This window comes from Balaenoptera physalus (assembly GCF_965194825.1).
Source record: "Balaenoptera physalus genome assembly, chromosome: 3".
NCBI classification, from domain to species: Eukaryota; Metazoa; Chordata; class Mammalia; order Artiodactyla; family Balaenopteridae; genus Balaenoptera; species Balaenoptera physalus.
Window position 1 is genome coordinate 96,533,733 of NC_138890.1, and position 15,597 is coordinate 96,549,329.

General features: G+C 35.2%; 1 protein-coding gene across 1 annotated transcript in view; it reads left to right on the forward strand.

Moving 5' to 3' along the window:
* The first annotated feature begins 7,986 nt into the window (after positions 1-7,986).
* LOC309658992 (uncharacterized protein) overlaps positions 7,987-15,597 on the forward strand; it is a 228,769-nt gene continuing 221,158 nt past the window's right edge. The window contains exon 1 of the mRNA XM_082458316.1: positions 7,987-14,875. Coding sequence (XP_082314442.1) covers positions 14,759-14,875 — 117 coding nt within the window. The 5' untranslated portion in view covers positions 7,987-14,758. The remainder of the gene's footprint in view (positions 14,876-15,597) is intronic.

A 15,597-nucleotide genomic window follows, 5' to 3' on the forward strand; every position in this document is an offset into this window, starting at 1 on the left:
CTCCAAGCCACCCCTCAGGGGCACCAGTCCTGTCCAGGCTTCACTTCTCCTCCCCCTCATGCCCCCCACATCCTACCTGGTTGCTCGGGTGTTCCTCCCATCTCCTTGGGCATCGAGGTCCCCCACCAGCATCTGGCAGGCGCCCTAGCTGTGGGGAGACGTGAACTCTGCGTCCTCCCCTGCCACCATCTTGACTCTGCCCCTCCATATTTTCTTATCTTTATAATTTTTCACTTATATTAATTTGTTCCTCAGATCCAGAGATTCTTTTTCCTCCAACATTTTGAACCAGTTTTCCTAAAGTTTCTATACCTACAACCTAAATATTTTAAATAAATAATCCCAATGATCAAGTGCTAATGGCTCACCATAATATTTATATATGTTTTTGTGTGTTTGTGTGTGTGTGTATATGTGCCCTATTTGATCAACTGTATAATAGTTTCCAAATCTTTATATTAGTATTTCATTCATAAACATTATTTTCAATTTTTGAGCATCTCAAGTAATTTTGCTAATTCATTTGATGTTTTCACCAACTTAATTTTACATTCTAATATACAATGAACAAATGCAAAATAATATAAAAGTTACTTTAAAAGGCAGATTGAGGCTCTATTTTATATATTTGCACTTTAAAATATTGGGTGGGCCAAAGTTTCATTCGTTTTTTTCCATAAGATGGCTCTAGTAGCACTTAGTTGTCTTTAACTTCATTCGAAACAATTTTGTTAGATTGTATGTGATAGCTGTCCTATCAGCGTGCATTTAAAAAACATCAAAATTGGTGAATTTTTGAGTAGCCATTTTAATACTGAAGATGGAAGAAAAATAACATTTTTGGCATACTATGCTTTATTATTTCAAGAAAGGTAACAACGCACCTGAAATGCAAAAAAAGATTTGTGCAGTGTATGGAGAAGATGCTGTGACTGATCGAATGTGTCAAAAGTGGTTTGTAGGGGACTTCCCTGGTGATCCAGTGGTCAGGACTCTGCAGTTTCACTGCCAAGGGCCCGGGTTCAATCCCTGGTCAGGGAACTAAGGTCCCGCAGGCCACATGGCGAGGCCAAAAAAAAAAAAAAAAAGTGGTTTGTGAAGTTTCGTGCTGGAGTTTTCTCGCTGGACAATACTCCGTGGTTGGATAGACCAGTTGAAGTTGATAATGATCAAATCAAGACATTAATTGAGAACAATCAACATTGTACCACACAGGAGATAGCTGACACATACTCAAAATTTCCAAATCAAGTGCTGAAAATCATTTGCACCAGCTTGGTTATGTTCATTGCTTCGATGTTTGGGTTCCACATAAGTTAAGTGATAAAAACCTTGACCATACTTCCACATGCAATTCTCTACTGAAACGTAATGAAAATGTTCCATTTTTAAAACAAATTGTGATGACCTATGAAAAGTGGATACTGTCCAGCAATGTGGAACGGAAGAGACCATGGGGCAAGCAAATAAACCACCACCAACCACACCAAAGGCTGGTCTTCATCCAAAGAAGGTGATGTTGTGTATATGGTGGGATTGGAAAGAAGTCCTCTATTACGAGCTCCTTCCAGAAAACCAAATGATTAATTCCAACAAATACTGCTCCCAATTAGACCAACTGAAAGCGTCACTCGATGAAAAGCGTCCAGAATTAGTCAACAGAAAATGCAAAACCTTCCATCAGGATAACGCAAAACCGCATGTTTATTTGATGACCAGGCAAAAACTGATACAGCTTGTCTGGGAAGTTCTGATTCATCTGCCATGTTCACCAGACATTGCACCTTCAGGTTTCCATTCATCTCAGTCTTTACAAAACTCTCTTAATGGAAAAAATTTCAATTCCCTGGAAGACTGTAAAAGGCACATGGAACAGTTCTTTGCTCAAAAAGATAAAAAGTTTTGGGAAGATGGAATTATGAAGTTGCCTGAAAAATGGCAGAAGGTAGTGGAACAAAAGGGTGAATATATTGTTCAATAAAGTTCTTGGTGAAAATGAAAAATGTGTCTTTTATTTTTACTTAAAAAACTGAAGGCACTTTTAGGCCCACCCAGTATCTTTCTCTGTTTGGCCCAATTTTGGTCATTTTAAGAATATACAGATAATTAACTTAAAGATATATACTTTTACCTTCATATTCTCAATAATATCTACTATATTTGTTGTACCTATGAATTTAATTACATTAATATTTTCTATTTTCACTGTATATGTACTCATGTTTTTCATTTAGTATACATTTTGATTATATATGGATTTTGATAAAACTTGCATATATAATAAGTTATAATGTTTAAAATATGCACTTTATGTTTCATTAATGCCATTTACTATTCTACTGTATCTAAAATTGTTACATAACTATCATTGGACTAATTTTAAAAGGTTTTATGATTTATCTTCAAAGTATTATCTTTCATGTGCTTGCAAATAAATTGCTGCTGAGCTTAAAAAAGCATAATCTCCTTATCAAATAAAATTTAGAAAATGTAGATGTACAGCAAAACAAAGAAATATCCATCAGTTCCTCAACTAGTTACCATCACTTTTAAACATTGGTGTATTTACTTCACTTATTCGGTGCTCCTTAAAATTTTGACTAATAAAACATTTGTTTAAAATAAGATTTCTTTTTCCTAAAGCACTCAAATGTCTAAGAACCTCCTGAGGCTGTCAACTGTTTCTCTTTTAGAGCTTTAGCTTTGAAAATAACCTCAAATAACCCCAAGGGTATGAGTTAATGAGATTTGAAAGTATTCATCCAAATTGCTTTATATGTAGTTCTAATCTGCCTTAAAACACAGTTTTATCTTACTTTTATATGTACTATATGATTTGAATTTTTCCTTATGTAGCTTAATAATAATTCATCTAAAAAATTGATATATAAAGTGGTTTATATATTTTTGTTTAATTAGGTTGTATATTTATGATATTTTTACCTTTCAGTCCTGAAAATTTTGGATGATTATGTTTTATCTGATTTTTAATTTTTTAAATTGGGTTGCAATTGATAAAATCATGCTGCAATCTATTTTTTTATTGCAGACAATTATAGCAAAAATGAATTGAGCATCTTTTATGTGACTGACATTCGTCTAAATACTACAAAAAATTAATGAAACAGAAAATAACAACATTCAATTCAGTTGTATCAAGTGTGGGTATTTGGGATAAGAGAATGGACCTAATGAGATCTTTCACAAAAGTTATTTTGTTAAAAACAAAAAAAAGAACAACAAAAAACCTAAAAGCATGTTTATGGGTGTCATAAAAACAATTTCAAATATTTACGAAGAACATGGAGAACAAAATATTGTAAGAGAAGCATGAAGGAGACTTAGGAGGCAGAGAAAGGGGAAAACTACTGAAAGAAAATCACCAGTGTTTGAAAAAGAATTAAACATTTCATTTCTGCAGTTTCTGATGGGCAGATGAATCATATGTTCCAGCATGATTTGTTCAAAAGCTAAAGTGATTTAGGCTACCTAAATAATGTAGTTTCACTGCAACTCTGCACTATCAGCCTACTGGAACATTAGTGTTCAGTTCTGCATACCGTCTTTTAGTATTCATCTAGGTAAAAATGCACGTGAATGGTTAGTGTGACCCAGAGAAGGTAGGATCTAGATTAAATAATGTACGAAAAACTGTTAAAAAGAGAAGAATATTTAGTCTAAAAAATAGTTAAATGGAACACAATTTCTCTGAAATCTAAAATGTCTATTCTTTCAGTGAAGAAAATCTTGTTATAATTATTATTATTATAATAATAAGTATTTTTCTGAAGGCAGAATTATATTCTTTAAAGAAAATTATATATTCTTTTATAAAGAATGTGTGACTTTGAATGAATAAAAGGAATCCCACAGACATACTCTCAGTGAGTCTGATGCAACTAATCACAGAAAGTCATGCTGAATGACATTTGTAGATTCCTCAATAATTTTTGGAAAATTATTTTTGAATATTTAAATTTCCTGCAGGGAGAATCTACAAAGAAGAGTAATAACACTGGAAAGAATTAGCTAAAAGTTTCTAAAGAAGAAGGAGAAGGAGAAGAAAAAGAACAACAATATTGCTGTTTTATTAAAACAGAAAATAATTATTTTTAGTCTAAAAGGTTGTGATAGTTCAAAGAAATACTTTCGCCCTTCAGTAGATTCAAATTGAAGAGCTAAACCTAAACATAAGCTGCATTTTTATCATTAGTTCAGAAACACCATATCAAGATAAGGTAACAAAAGCCCTGGAAGGATATTGATTTAGACCCTACACGTTAATTTAAAGATAAGATTGATAAAAAAGAGAACTTGAAAAAATAAGATAAACCAGAGAAATTGTAGTTTGGCCTTTATTTGTCCTTCAGAACTTAAAACTGTAGAGCATTAAAATCTATATCTGTATACATATATATAAAATATGAACATAAGTGTGATTTATCTCTTTAAATTGTATACATGTAAGATAAATGTAAATATGCAACCAACCCACACATGTCAGGCACACAGTATATGTCATTTTATAGCCTCTTTGTTAAATTAGTTCATATTTTAGGAGAGGAAACCTTTGCTTACAAAATTTATTTTCTTTAATATTAATGCCAAATGTTTATAAAAGGACTTAAGCAGTAATTTTAAATGATATTAGACTAAATGTTATCTTCATCAAAGCTCTTTTAATCAATACTTGAAAGATAAAAATCCTATATAGAAAATTATCCACTTATAGGGCTCCTCAGAAGTAAAGTTTGTCAGATGAATGTAAAATTTATCAGACAAATCCAAGCCCATCTATATCAATATTGTTTGTTTCTCTACTAACCATAATTATTTTCAACTGAGAAAAGAATTTTAAAGTACTTATTTAATGTGTTCATTAGTTATTCAGAGCCTATGTAAGTTATAGAACACCTATGTGCCAGGGCCTTTGATAGAGATGTAAAGGCATTCACAACCATCAGGAAACTAAATTCTAATAAAAGCAATGGATTGATAAGGTAAAATTATACAACATGACAATTTTTTTTTAAATTATATAAATTTATTTATTTTATTTTTGGCTGCTGTTGGGTCTTTGTTGCTGTGCACAGGCTTTCTCTAGTTGCGGCAAGCGGGAGCTACTCTTCGTTGCAGTGCCCGGGCTTCTCATTGTGGTGGCTTCTCTTGTTGCGGAGTACGGGCTCTAGGCATGCAGGCTTCAGTAGCTGTGGCTCGTGAGCTCTAGAGCGCAGTCTCAGTAGTTGTGGCACACGGGCTTAGTTGCCCCGCAGCGTGTGAGATCTTCCCGGAACAGGGCTCGAACCCATGTCCCCTGCATTGGCAGGCGGATTCTTAACCACTGCGCCACCAGGGAATTCCAACAATATCTTTTGACATATGCACAGAGAGTTGTGTCAGCAGAGAGTGGGAGCACTCAACTCAGTTTTGGAAGTTGGAGAGGATTTAATTCAAAAAGGCATCAGAGAGAAAGTGTGGTTTTAGCTGAATCTGGGAAGAAAAATTTACAAGACAAAGAATAATGTTTCAGGAAGAGAAATCAATGCAAACATACAAGGGTGAGGGGAAGCAGACATTTAGCGAAGAAGAAACAGTGAGCAAGGCTGAAGTCCAGGGTATACAAGATTGAATAAAATGTGTTGCGATTGAAAAAGTACACCAGGGCTTAAAAATAGAAGACTTGGCATGCAGTGTAAAGGAGATAAACCTTATTCTGTAGTTGTTGGGTGATCACAAAGGGAATAAAGAAAGAGACAATCTATTTTGCACTAAAGCTCTTTCCGGTTGGGTGGGGTATGTACTTGAAGGTACAGGACTAGAAAAGATGACCTCAGTTAGGAGGTCTCTCTTTGACCTCGTGTAGAAATGATAGACTATAATGAGGCAGAATCAATGAAGATGATAAAACTGATGCATTTTTTATATAATTAGAGGTACAACTGAAAATATTTAAGGGGTGATGTATGCAAGGATAGCATATAGGTTTCTTTGAGCAGACTTTGAGACAGTTTAGTGTTCAGGGTGTTTATAAGGGATGATGATGTTATCAATACCTTTAGAAAGGGGAAAGAAGAAGTAAGGGATGGGCAGAGAGAGAAATCCAGCTGTGATATAGTCCAAACAGTCTCAGCAGACCAAACGGGGATCCTGAGGCTGAAATTCCTGGTCAGAGATGTCCTGCTTTGGGCTAAAATTAGTGGGTTTCTATACTGCCTATAAAGTTAATCATTGGATGTAGGCCACACTCCCAACAGCATGACTTTGGCTGAGGCAGCTCACTGAAGCCGAGGCGACCCCTGAAGGGGCCAACTGCCAAAGACTGTCTGGTGACAGCCTTTTTTAGTACCTGGGAAACAAGAGGGTCTTTGCAGGGAAATTTGGGAGATGGAACATCTCTGCGTCCATCATAGTAGGTATAAGGGAAGAAGCGCACCCAAGGTTGATTCCAACGTTTACAGTTTGAGGAAAGGATTCTGGAGTGATTCAATGAAAGAGGTTTACAGAAAGAATGACAGTGTGTTGGTGGGGAATTGTGTCTGGCTTAGAGAACTCAGTTTCTGATCCACTGAGTTTGACCCAATATTTGTAGGTAACTACTGTAGTATTTATAACACCATCAGCATGGGTCACATCTCTGCATATGCCTGTTAGTTTAATTTCGTTAAATAAATCTCAGTTGTATAAATAAATGTATTTAGTAATACATGGGTCAGGGAAAGTGACTAAAACTGAAATGCATCTTGTTTACTGGAAAAACAAAGCTAAATACGTGCCCTATCTGGGAAAGAGTCAATGACTTCTTCCTTATTAAAAAATAACAGGTTAGTTTCCATGAACAGTGACATTACTGGAAGTCTTCCAAATAAATGTTAAATGTAAAAACACAAAATAATAAAAAATGTCCTGTATTAAGAAATTAAATAAAATGAACAAAGTTTTTTTTTCCCCCTAAAAATAGCTGTAGTTCACTGGGGAGTTTTAATACTACAGAATCATCTTCAGGAGCTTCATGCAGAAAGTGACCATTTTTTAGTGCTTTGTCATGACATTTCACGAGATTTGGCATGATACCTTGTAATAACTTCATTTTCCTTACAAGAAAAATAATGAGGCTACTGCACAGGAAGAATTTTCAGTAAATCTTGCAAGAATTCAGTAGCTTGGCATTTATTGCCCATCACTTCCTTTTGATTTAGCAGATCTGCCCTTCAGTATTTCTTTTCTCCAAATACTTGCCCAACTCTGTTTTTAAAACAATTTATACTGGTGGCACATTTTACAGCCTTTGGCAGTTTGTGGCATATGTTATTGTGTCAGAATGGTCCCACTCTAGTATATTTAGAAAAACTTTTGGACATCTTTGGTAAAACTCAATTATTTTAAGGGTCTGTATCTCCAAGAAAGAAGGGCATGGTACCATTTAGTGTTACTCCATGAGGGGAGTTTTACTTTAAATGTTGCTCTATATGTCACTTTCGGTTTGAAGGAAAACACTAACTGGAAGTGGACCTGTTGAAATTTTTGGTTTTTATTTTTCAACTTATTGAAAGTATGAATTCTAAACTAGAAAGACATGCATTATAAAAGTAAAACATCCAGTAGTTTTTATTAAGGCTTGAATTTAAACATTTATCATAGAGTGTAAGTCCACTATGTATTGAACTAAAACTTAGACTTGTTTTTGAGAGTTGCTATTCTACTTGAATATACATATTTCTTTCATACTTCTAATTATCCACTGAAGTTTTGATGTGTTCATTAACAGGAGATGGCTCATAACTATTCAAGATTTTCCATTAAATTCTATTGAAATTATTCTGGTAGTAGAAGTTGATTTGACTTAAATGAAGTAGTATTAATATTTCAGAATTTCAAATAGAACTTGATTAAAAGATGGCAGTGGTTCCAAGATCTTATCACTAAAAACCACTCTTTGAATTATTGAGAACCACTTGTAGATACATATCAAGAAATTTCCTCTATCAAGAAATTTCCTCTCTCATAGTTAAATTTATATGTTCCAAAAAAATGTGTTTCTTTATAAATATAAGACATATAAAATTAGAGTGGAAAAAGTACCCTTTACAACTGTACAGTAACTGTTCCTCACTACAAAGTATGTCAGGTTTGTTTGGCTTTTAATGATAAATGTGAATTCTGGAATTACATAGACCAGGATTAATTTATATCTTGTTTGTCTTTTTAAAAACTTTAGTGATAGATAACTCAACTAGTTATACTTAAAATGCCCCTAAAAGAGTTTAAAATACGAATGGACCTTATTTAAGACAACTAAAAAAGATGGGGAGTATTGCTTTATTCTATGATTATAATTATATACTATGATTATTTCTACATAATCTTCTTGTTTCCATATGTGATTTTTGTACCATTTGGTTTGATTGATATGTAACCTGAAGAAAACGACACAGATAATAGTTTGAAATGAAATTTACTTTATTTTGTGATTCCATTTCTTAGGACCCATGATATATACCTAGCCGATGATGTGGAAATCCCTTAGCCCTAAACAGAAAAGGTTGAGTACAGTAAGGGCTTCCTTCAGACAAGAGACAGACAACCATGGTTTGCACACTGTATTTCCTCCTCTTCAACAGTGAGGCCACTGCCTATCATTAACTCTAAGGTATAAACGGCCAAATGTAACCTCACAGTATTACATATCAAGTGAGCTAAGCATTAGAGATACATTATCTCATTTTATCTGCATGATTTAAAATATATAAAGTAGTTATTATTGTGTCTTCTGTTGTGCAATGAGGAAATTGAAACTCAAGTGAAAGCCAGTGTTGTTTTTTGAATTTTTTTTCCTGCCTGAATCCAAATAGAAGAGCATAAGATGCAAAATATTGCATTCAGGTATGCTGAGATAAGAATATAGGCCCCATTCTCATAAACTAGATAATTTGATAAAATCTCTTACTGTTGTTTCCTTATCTGTAATATGTACAGTATAAAATCTCCTCACCAGAGTTCTTATCATTTCAGAAGTACTCAAACATTTGAGTTATATTTTCCCACCATGTTCCACTGTTTCTCAAATACTTGCACTAATATTTGGTTAAGATTATGATCCAAGATAGGGGTAAGGGATTAAGAGGTACAAACCATTGTGTATAAAGTAAATAAGCTATGAGGATATATTGTACAACTTAAGGAATATAGCCAATATTTGATAATAACTATGAATGGAGTAGAACTTTTAAACATTGTGAATCACTATGTTATCCACCTGTAACTTATGTAATATTGCACATAAACTATACTTCAATTTAAAAAAATTTTAAAAGATTGTGACCCATTTAACAAACATAATTTAACAGTTAACATATTCCAAATTACGTGATGAGATAGGGCACAAAAATAAGTTATATGTCTTATCTTTCAAAAAATCCTATTAAGGTAACAGAAAAGTATTTAAAAACTGTGATAAAGAATTCATAGCCAATACTTATTGAGCACCTTCCATGAGAAAAACACTTAAATTCCAGCGTAAAAACCAGAACAGGGAAAAAAAAAAAAAAACCGACGCAAAAGACACATCTGACACAGGACTATTATCCAAAATATACAAAAAACTCTTAAAACTCAACAATAAAAAAAACAAACAACCCACTTAGAAATGGACTGAACAGACACCTCACCAATTAAGATATACACATATAAATAAGCATATGAAAAGATGCTGCACATCTGTATGTCATCAGGGAGATGTAAATTAAAACAATGAGATACCACTACATACTTACTAGAATGGCAAAACTTCAAAACATTGACAACGTGAAATGCTGATGAAGACATGGAGCAACAGGAACTCTCATTCATCACTGATGGGAATGCAAAATGATACAGCTACTTTGGAAGACAGTTTGGAGGTTTCTTACAAAATGAAACATACTTTTAGTATACAGTCCAATAACTGTGCTCCTTGGTATTTTCCCAAAAAAGTCGAAAACTTATATCCATATGTAAAACCTGCATATGTATGTTTATAGCAGCTTTATTCATAATTGCCAAAATTTGGAAGCAACCAAGATGTCCTTCAGTAGATGATTAGAGAAATAAACGTGATACATACAAACAATGAAATACTATGCAGCGCTAAAAAGAAATGAGCTATCAAACCATGAAAACACATGAAAGAAACTTAAATTCATATTACTAAGTGAAAGAAGCCAATCTGAAAAGCCTACATACTGTATGATTCCAACTGCGTGACATTCTGGAAAAGGCAAAACTATAGAGTCAGTTAAAAGAACCGTGGATGCCACGGTTTGTGGGAAGAAAAGGATAAATAGCTGGAGCACAGAGGATTTATAGGGCATTGAAAATACTGTATATGTTAGCATCATGATGGATATGTGTCACTATGCATTTGTCCAAACCCATAGAATGTAAAATATCAAGATTGACTGTAATGTAAACTATGGACTTTGAGTGACTATGATTTGTCAGTGTAGGTTCATCAGATGTAACAAATGTACAACTCTAGTGGAGGATGTTGACGGAGAAGACTATGCATGTGTGAGAGCAGGAGATATATGTACCTTCCCCTCATTTTTGCTGTGAACCTAAAACTGCTCTGAAATAATTGTCTTAATAAGATTCCTGTCTCCATAAGAGTTTACATCGAGTACATGAGATAGTTAAAAAAAAAGGTAAATAAATACAACAAAGAGATAAATTTAGACACTGAAAAGTATTATGAAGATTATACTGAGTTAAGTCAAGGAAAACATCTGTGAGGAGATAAAATCTGAGTTAAGACATGTAGACCAAGGAGAATCCTCCAGGCATACAACAATTTAGAGAATATCACCGGAAGCAGGGAAATTAGGAACTGTAAAGATCCTAGTGGGAATGAGCAGAAATAATGATTGATGTGCATCATGGGTGTCCAGGGAGAATGAAGAAAGGCATCATAGGGGAGGTAATACTTAAACAAGATCTTTAAGAAGTTCACCTACAGAAGAAGGGATATGCCCTTCACTTTTAGAAGAACTGATGCAAACTCATGTGGGTACCTGAAATATTCTGGGGCGGGAAGCAGACAACAACAGATGAATATTATTATGCATAAGGGAAAGTAAATTAGGCCATACAGTGAAGTACTACAAATTCTATAAATAAGCTAGTGAATGATTTGACAAAGGGGCTGGTATGAAAAGAACTGTGCTTTTGAAGTGTTAGTCTGGCAGCAGCAGTGGTAAATATTGGGTATGTGGAAGGCAGGACGGAAAACAAGTATAAAAGAAAGGTATTGAATTAGTCTGTGGGAAGATGATGAGTATCCTTTTCTGGAGCAGTGGCAATAGAAATAAAAAGGAAAGAACACATTAGCTAATCTTTTAAAGGAAGAATTAATTACAACTGGCTTTGAGAGTTGCATCTGGTTTTAAAAGACAACTTGGACATGGCTGTTAGATCACGACAAAAGAAACAAACTGAAAAAAAAAGAATGAAGGATTATCAAAGTTAAATATTCTATCAAGTAATCTAAGGGCAGAAAAAAATGCCACTTTTGTCAATTAGGAGGTTATAGATAACCTTTAATGCAGAAAATTCAATTGTATGTTACAAAAGGATTGGGATGATACGGAGAGTAAAGTATGAAAAGAGATTATTGATTGGTAGTTGTTCCCCTTAGTCAATGATTATGTCACACAACATTTTTTTTTAATTAATTAATTAATTTATTTATGGCTGCGTTGGGTCTTCATTTCTGTGCGAGGGCTTTCTCTAGTTGTGGCAAGCGGGGGCCACTCTTCATCGCGGTGCGCGGGCCTCTCACTATCGCGGCCTCTCTTGTTGCGGAGCACAGGCTCCAGACGCGCAGGCTCAGTAATTGTGGCTCACGGGCCCAGTTGCTCCGCGGCGTGTGGGATCTTCCCAGACCAGGGCTCGAACCCGTGTCCCCTGCATTGGCAGGCAGATTCTCAACCACTGTGCCACCAGGGAAGCCCCCACATATCATTTTAATTGGTAGAGTAAAGCAGATTGTACTTCAGAATGTGAGCAGGCCTCATGCAATCAGCTGAAAGCCTGAATAGATCAAATAGAATGACCCTTCCCTGAGTTAAGTGAATTCTTCAGTTGACACCTTCAGACTTCATCTACACCATTGCCTCTCCTAGGTCTCAAGTCTGCTGGACCACACTTCAGACTTAAATTTACCAGTCTTCATAATCCTGTGAGCCTATTCCTTATAATGAATAAAATCAATCTTTCTCTCTTTCTCTGTCTTGATAGATAAATGTACATGCCTATGCATATGTATATGTATATGCCTATGTATATGCATGTGTATATGCATGTGTATGTGTATGTGTATATGTATATGTATAAAACACACATCTTATCGGTTCTGTTTCTCTGGAGAACCCTGACTGATGGAGATTTAAGCTTATTTCATATATTGACTCTAAACATTTCTACAGTAAAGTTATATATATGACCTTGCTAAACCCACCTGTTTTGAAATTTGATTACTATAAGGTTTATTCACTGAATTCCTATAAAATCACATCCAAGTGGTTTGCCCTTGGGAAACACATACACAAACACACACACACACACACACACACACACACATATACACACACACACATATTCAAAATATGTAAGAGTATAGCTACAGGAACCTTGTCAAGCAGTATCATGTAACCAGTAACCCCTAGTATTGTCTGTGACACGTACAGCTGCTCAGTTGCTACTCAAAAGTCACAACTGCCTGGAAGTACGTAACATTTTGGCTCTTCAAGGGACAGGATTCCTGTGGGTCCTGACCAATCCATGCTACAGTGATCTATCCTTTCTGACCAATATATGAACCCAAAGTGTAATTTCAATTGATTATATGAGAGATTAGGAATGATGTCCTCCAAAGAACACTCAGAATAATCCAAGAGGTCTAATTTAATGGAGGTGATGACTACGCATGAATTTTGGTATTTTAACACAGTTAACAGTTGGAAATCTTTGATCAAAATAAGTAATTATATACAAAATTATATGAATGCAAATGACATGAAAAGCCATGTTACTACTCATAAAAATGGTCATTCTAAGTAGTAGTATGCACAAATGATTAAATTTCAATGGTTCCACAAAAACACATTCAGTTGATGGAAATGGGAATTTTATAGCAGTGATCAAATTGAACAGGTTCTGTATGCTGTCTTTTGAAGCATGAAACCCATTCATAATTATTCTGTTGTTAACTGCCTTTTTCTTTATTGATTCACCGCTTCTGTCAGAGTATTTCTGTATTTACTCAAGATTGATTTGTGCTATATTTTTATGAACAGACTTAGTAATGCACCATACAAATATATTTACACAGTTTTATAGGATTAACTATTGTGCTTCCTGTTTTTTGTAATTTGCTTTGATTATTCACTGTAAGTGAATATCCTTTTCTTTGGGGAGATTTCTGTTTTGATTTATTTCTTCTTTGGGATATGTCTCTTTCTACTATCACATTACTACTTTTGATTCAAGAGCTTAATGGGAAGTGTGGATATTCTGACCTAGGAACAGCAACTATGAAGTAGTTTGGCATTGATTACAAAATCAGTCAAGAAACCAACAAATCACTTCAATGATTTTCATCTTCCAAAAGGCTAAGTGTGTAAATCATGAGAAGGTAGTAAGCTTTTACACTGATGGAGATTAAAGAGCACATCAGAGGAAAGTGAGTTGCCATCTAGCTGAGACAAGTCCTAAAGAAAAATTAAAGGGAAAGACTTGAAGCTATGAATAAATTATATCATTAAATTTTGGTCTTGTGTACTGTTCTCTTCAATTCTGATATTAAGTTTTGAATTGGACATTAGTTTTAATTTTGTTGATTCTCACCAGTGTATTTCCAAAATGTTCAGATGGATAGACTTATTTTCTAAATTACTTACTTTCAATGACTAAAATTGATTAATTTGATATTGGGTACTTGTTTTTGATCTTCATTGTTGCAGATATTAAGTAATGATTTTGAACCTGTACTTTCTAATGTCCAAGTAACTGTCTATTGGATAATGAAATGAATAGACAGAGTACCTTTAATAATTAAATGCAAGAAAGAAAATATTCAATAAGCTATAAATTACCTGCCATTGTTATTACTTCAAGGTAATATTCAGTATACAAGCACTCAAGTTTTAATGTATTGTGATACACAATTTTTTGTTTACTAAGAAATTGCAAAGGAACAATATTCTTTTTTTATAAAATGTGCAAAATATATTTAGGTAATTATTCAAAAATTTTGGTGGTTCTTTAGTACCATCAGAAAGTGCTTTCAAAGGTTATTATCACCATTGAGAATACATCAGGAAGCTTTTTTCTCCATTGAATGTTAGGTAGCTAAAGGAAAAACCTTTTCAATTGTAGCAGTTAGAGATATATGGGCATGTTGTACTTTTCACAATCTGAAATATGAAAGCTTAAGTAATGAAGGAACGAAAGTATAAGAATTTTTGTGAGATAATGCTAATTTGTTTAAAGGTATTCGTGTATTGGATTTGAGTTATAAGACATCATACGTAAGAATTGACACAGGAGTGAAGTCAACAGAATGGCAAATGATAAACTCCCTTTGGCTCTCCCCTTCAATCTACAATGAATAAAACATCCACAACTCAACAAAGGTGCCTCTGCCCAATGCACCAGGACACCAGAGAATTCCATACATTTGTACACCTACAGGCGGGTGACTGGAAAATGTAGAGGAGGTGGAACCATGGAGAACGGAAGAGGTGGTGCCTGCCATCCCAGCCCTCTGCCCAGAGCAGCAGAGCCTGCAGCCCCAGAGAACATGACTCCAGCCTCCTGGCCGCAGTGGTGCCCACGGCTTCAGGTAACTGGGCAACAATGGTGGTGGGGCCTGGGACTCCGTCTCTCCAGCCATTGAGGTGCCCATGACTCTGGTCCCCTGCCCCCTCCACCCACACTAGCAGAGCCTGTGAACCTTACAAATGCCAGACAGGGCAGAAGGACCCAGGTAATTCCAGCTCCCACAGCCCCCTGTGGAGGTGCAGGCTGTGAGTCAAGGGATCCCAGACACAGTGGGAGAGCCCACCATTCCAGTGCCCTAGGCAGCGATGCCAGTGACACTGGCAGCAGAAAGGCACTAACAACTCTGAAGGCACAAGAAGCAATAATGCGGCCATGGCACAACCCCTCCAACAGGGGTGGTGGAGGGTGCTGACTCTCATATATCACCAGAGGCAGCTAAGAAAAGAGAAAGCAAACTTTCTGCTATAGCGCCACCTACTGGAAAACAAGAAAAGCCTCTAATTTCTAACTTACTGAATCATTAAAATCAGGTAGAAAGGCATTGTTGCATCAGGTATGTCAGGAGAGGAACAACTCGTGAACTCATGAAGAATCACAGTAACATTGTACCACAAAAAGAAAACAACAATTCTCCAGAAACCAAACTTAACGTCATGGAATATTGTATCATGGAATATTGAGAACTCAAAATAGCTGTCATGAAGGAACTTAGTGAGCTACAAGAACACTTGGGCAGTTCAATGAGCTCAGGAATGAAATTAATGAACAGAATAAATACTTTAC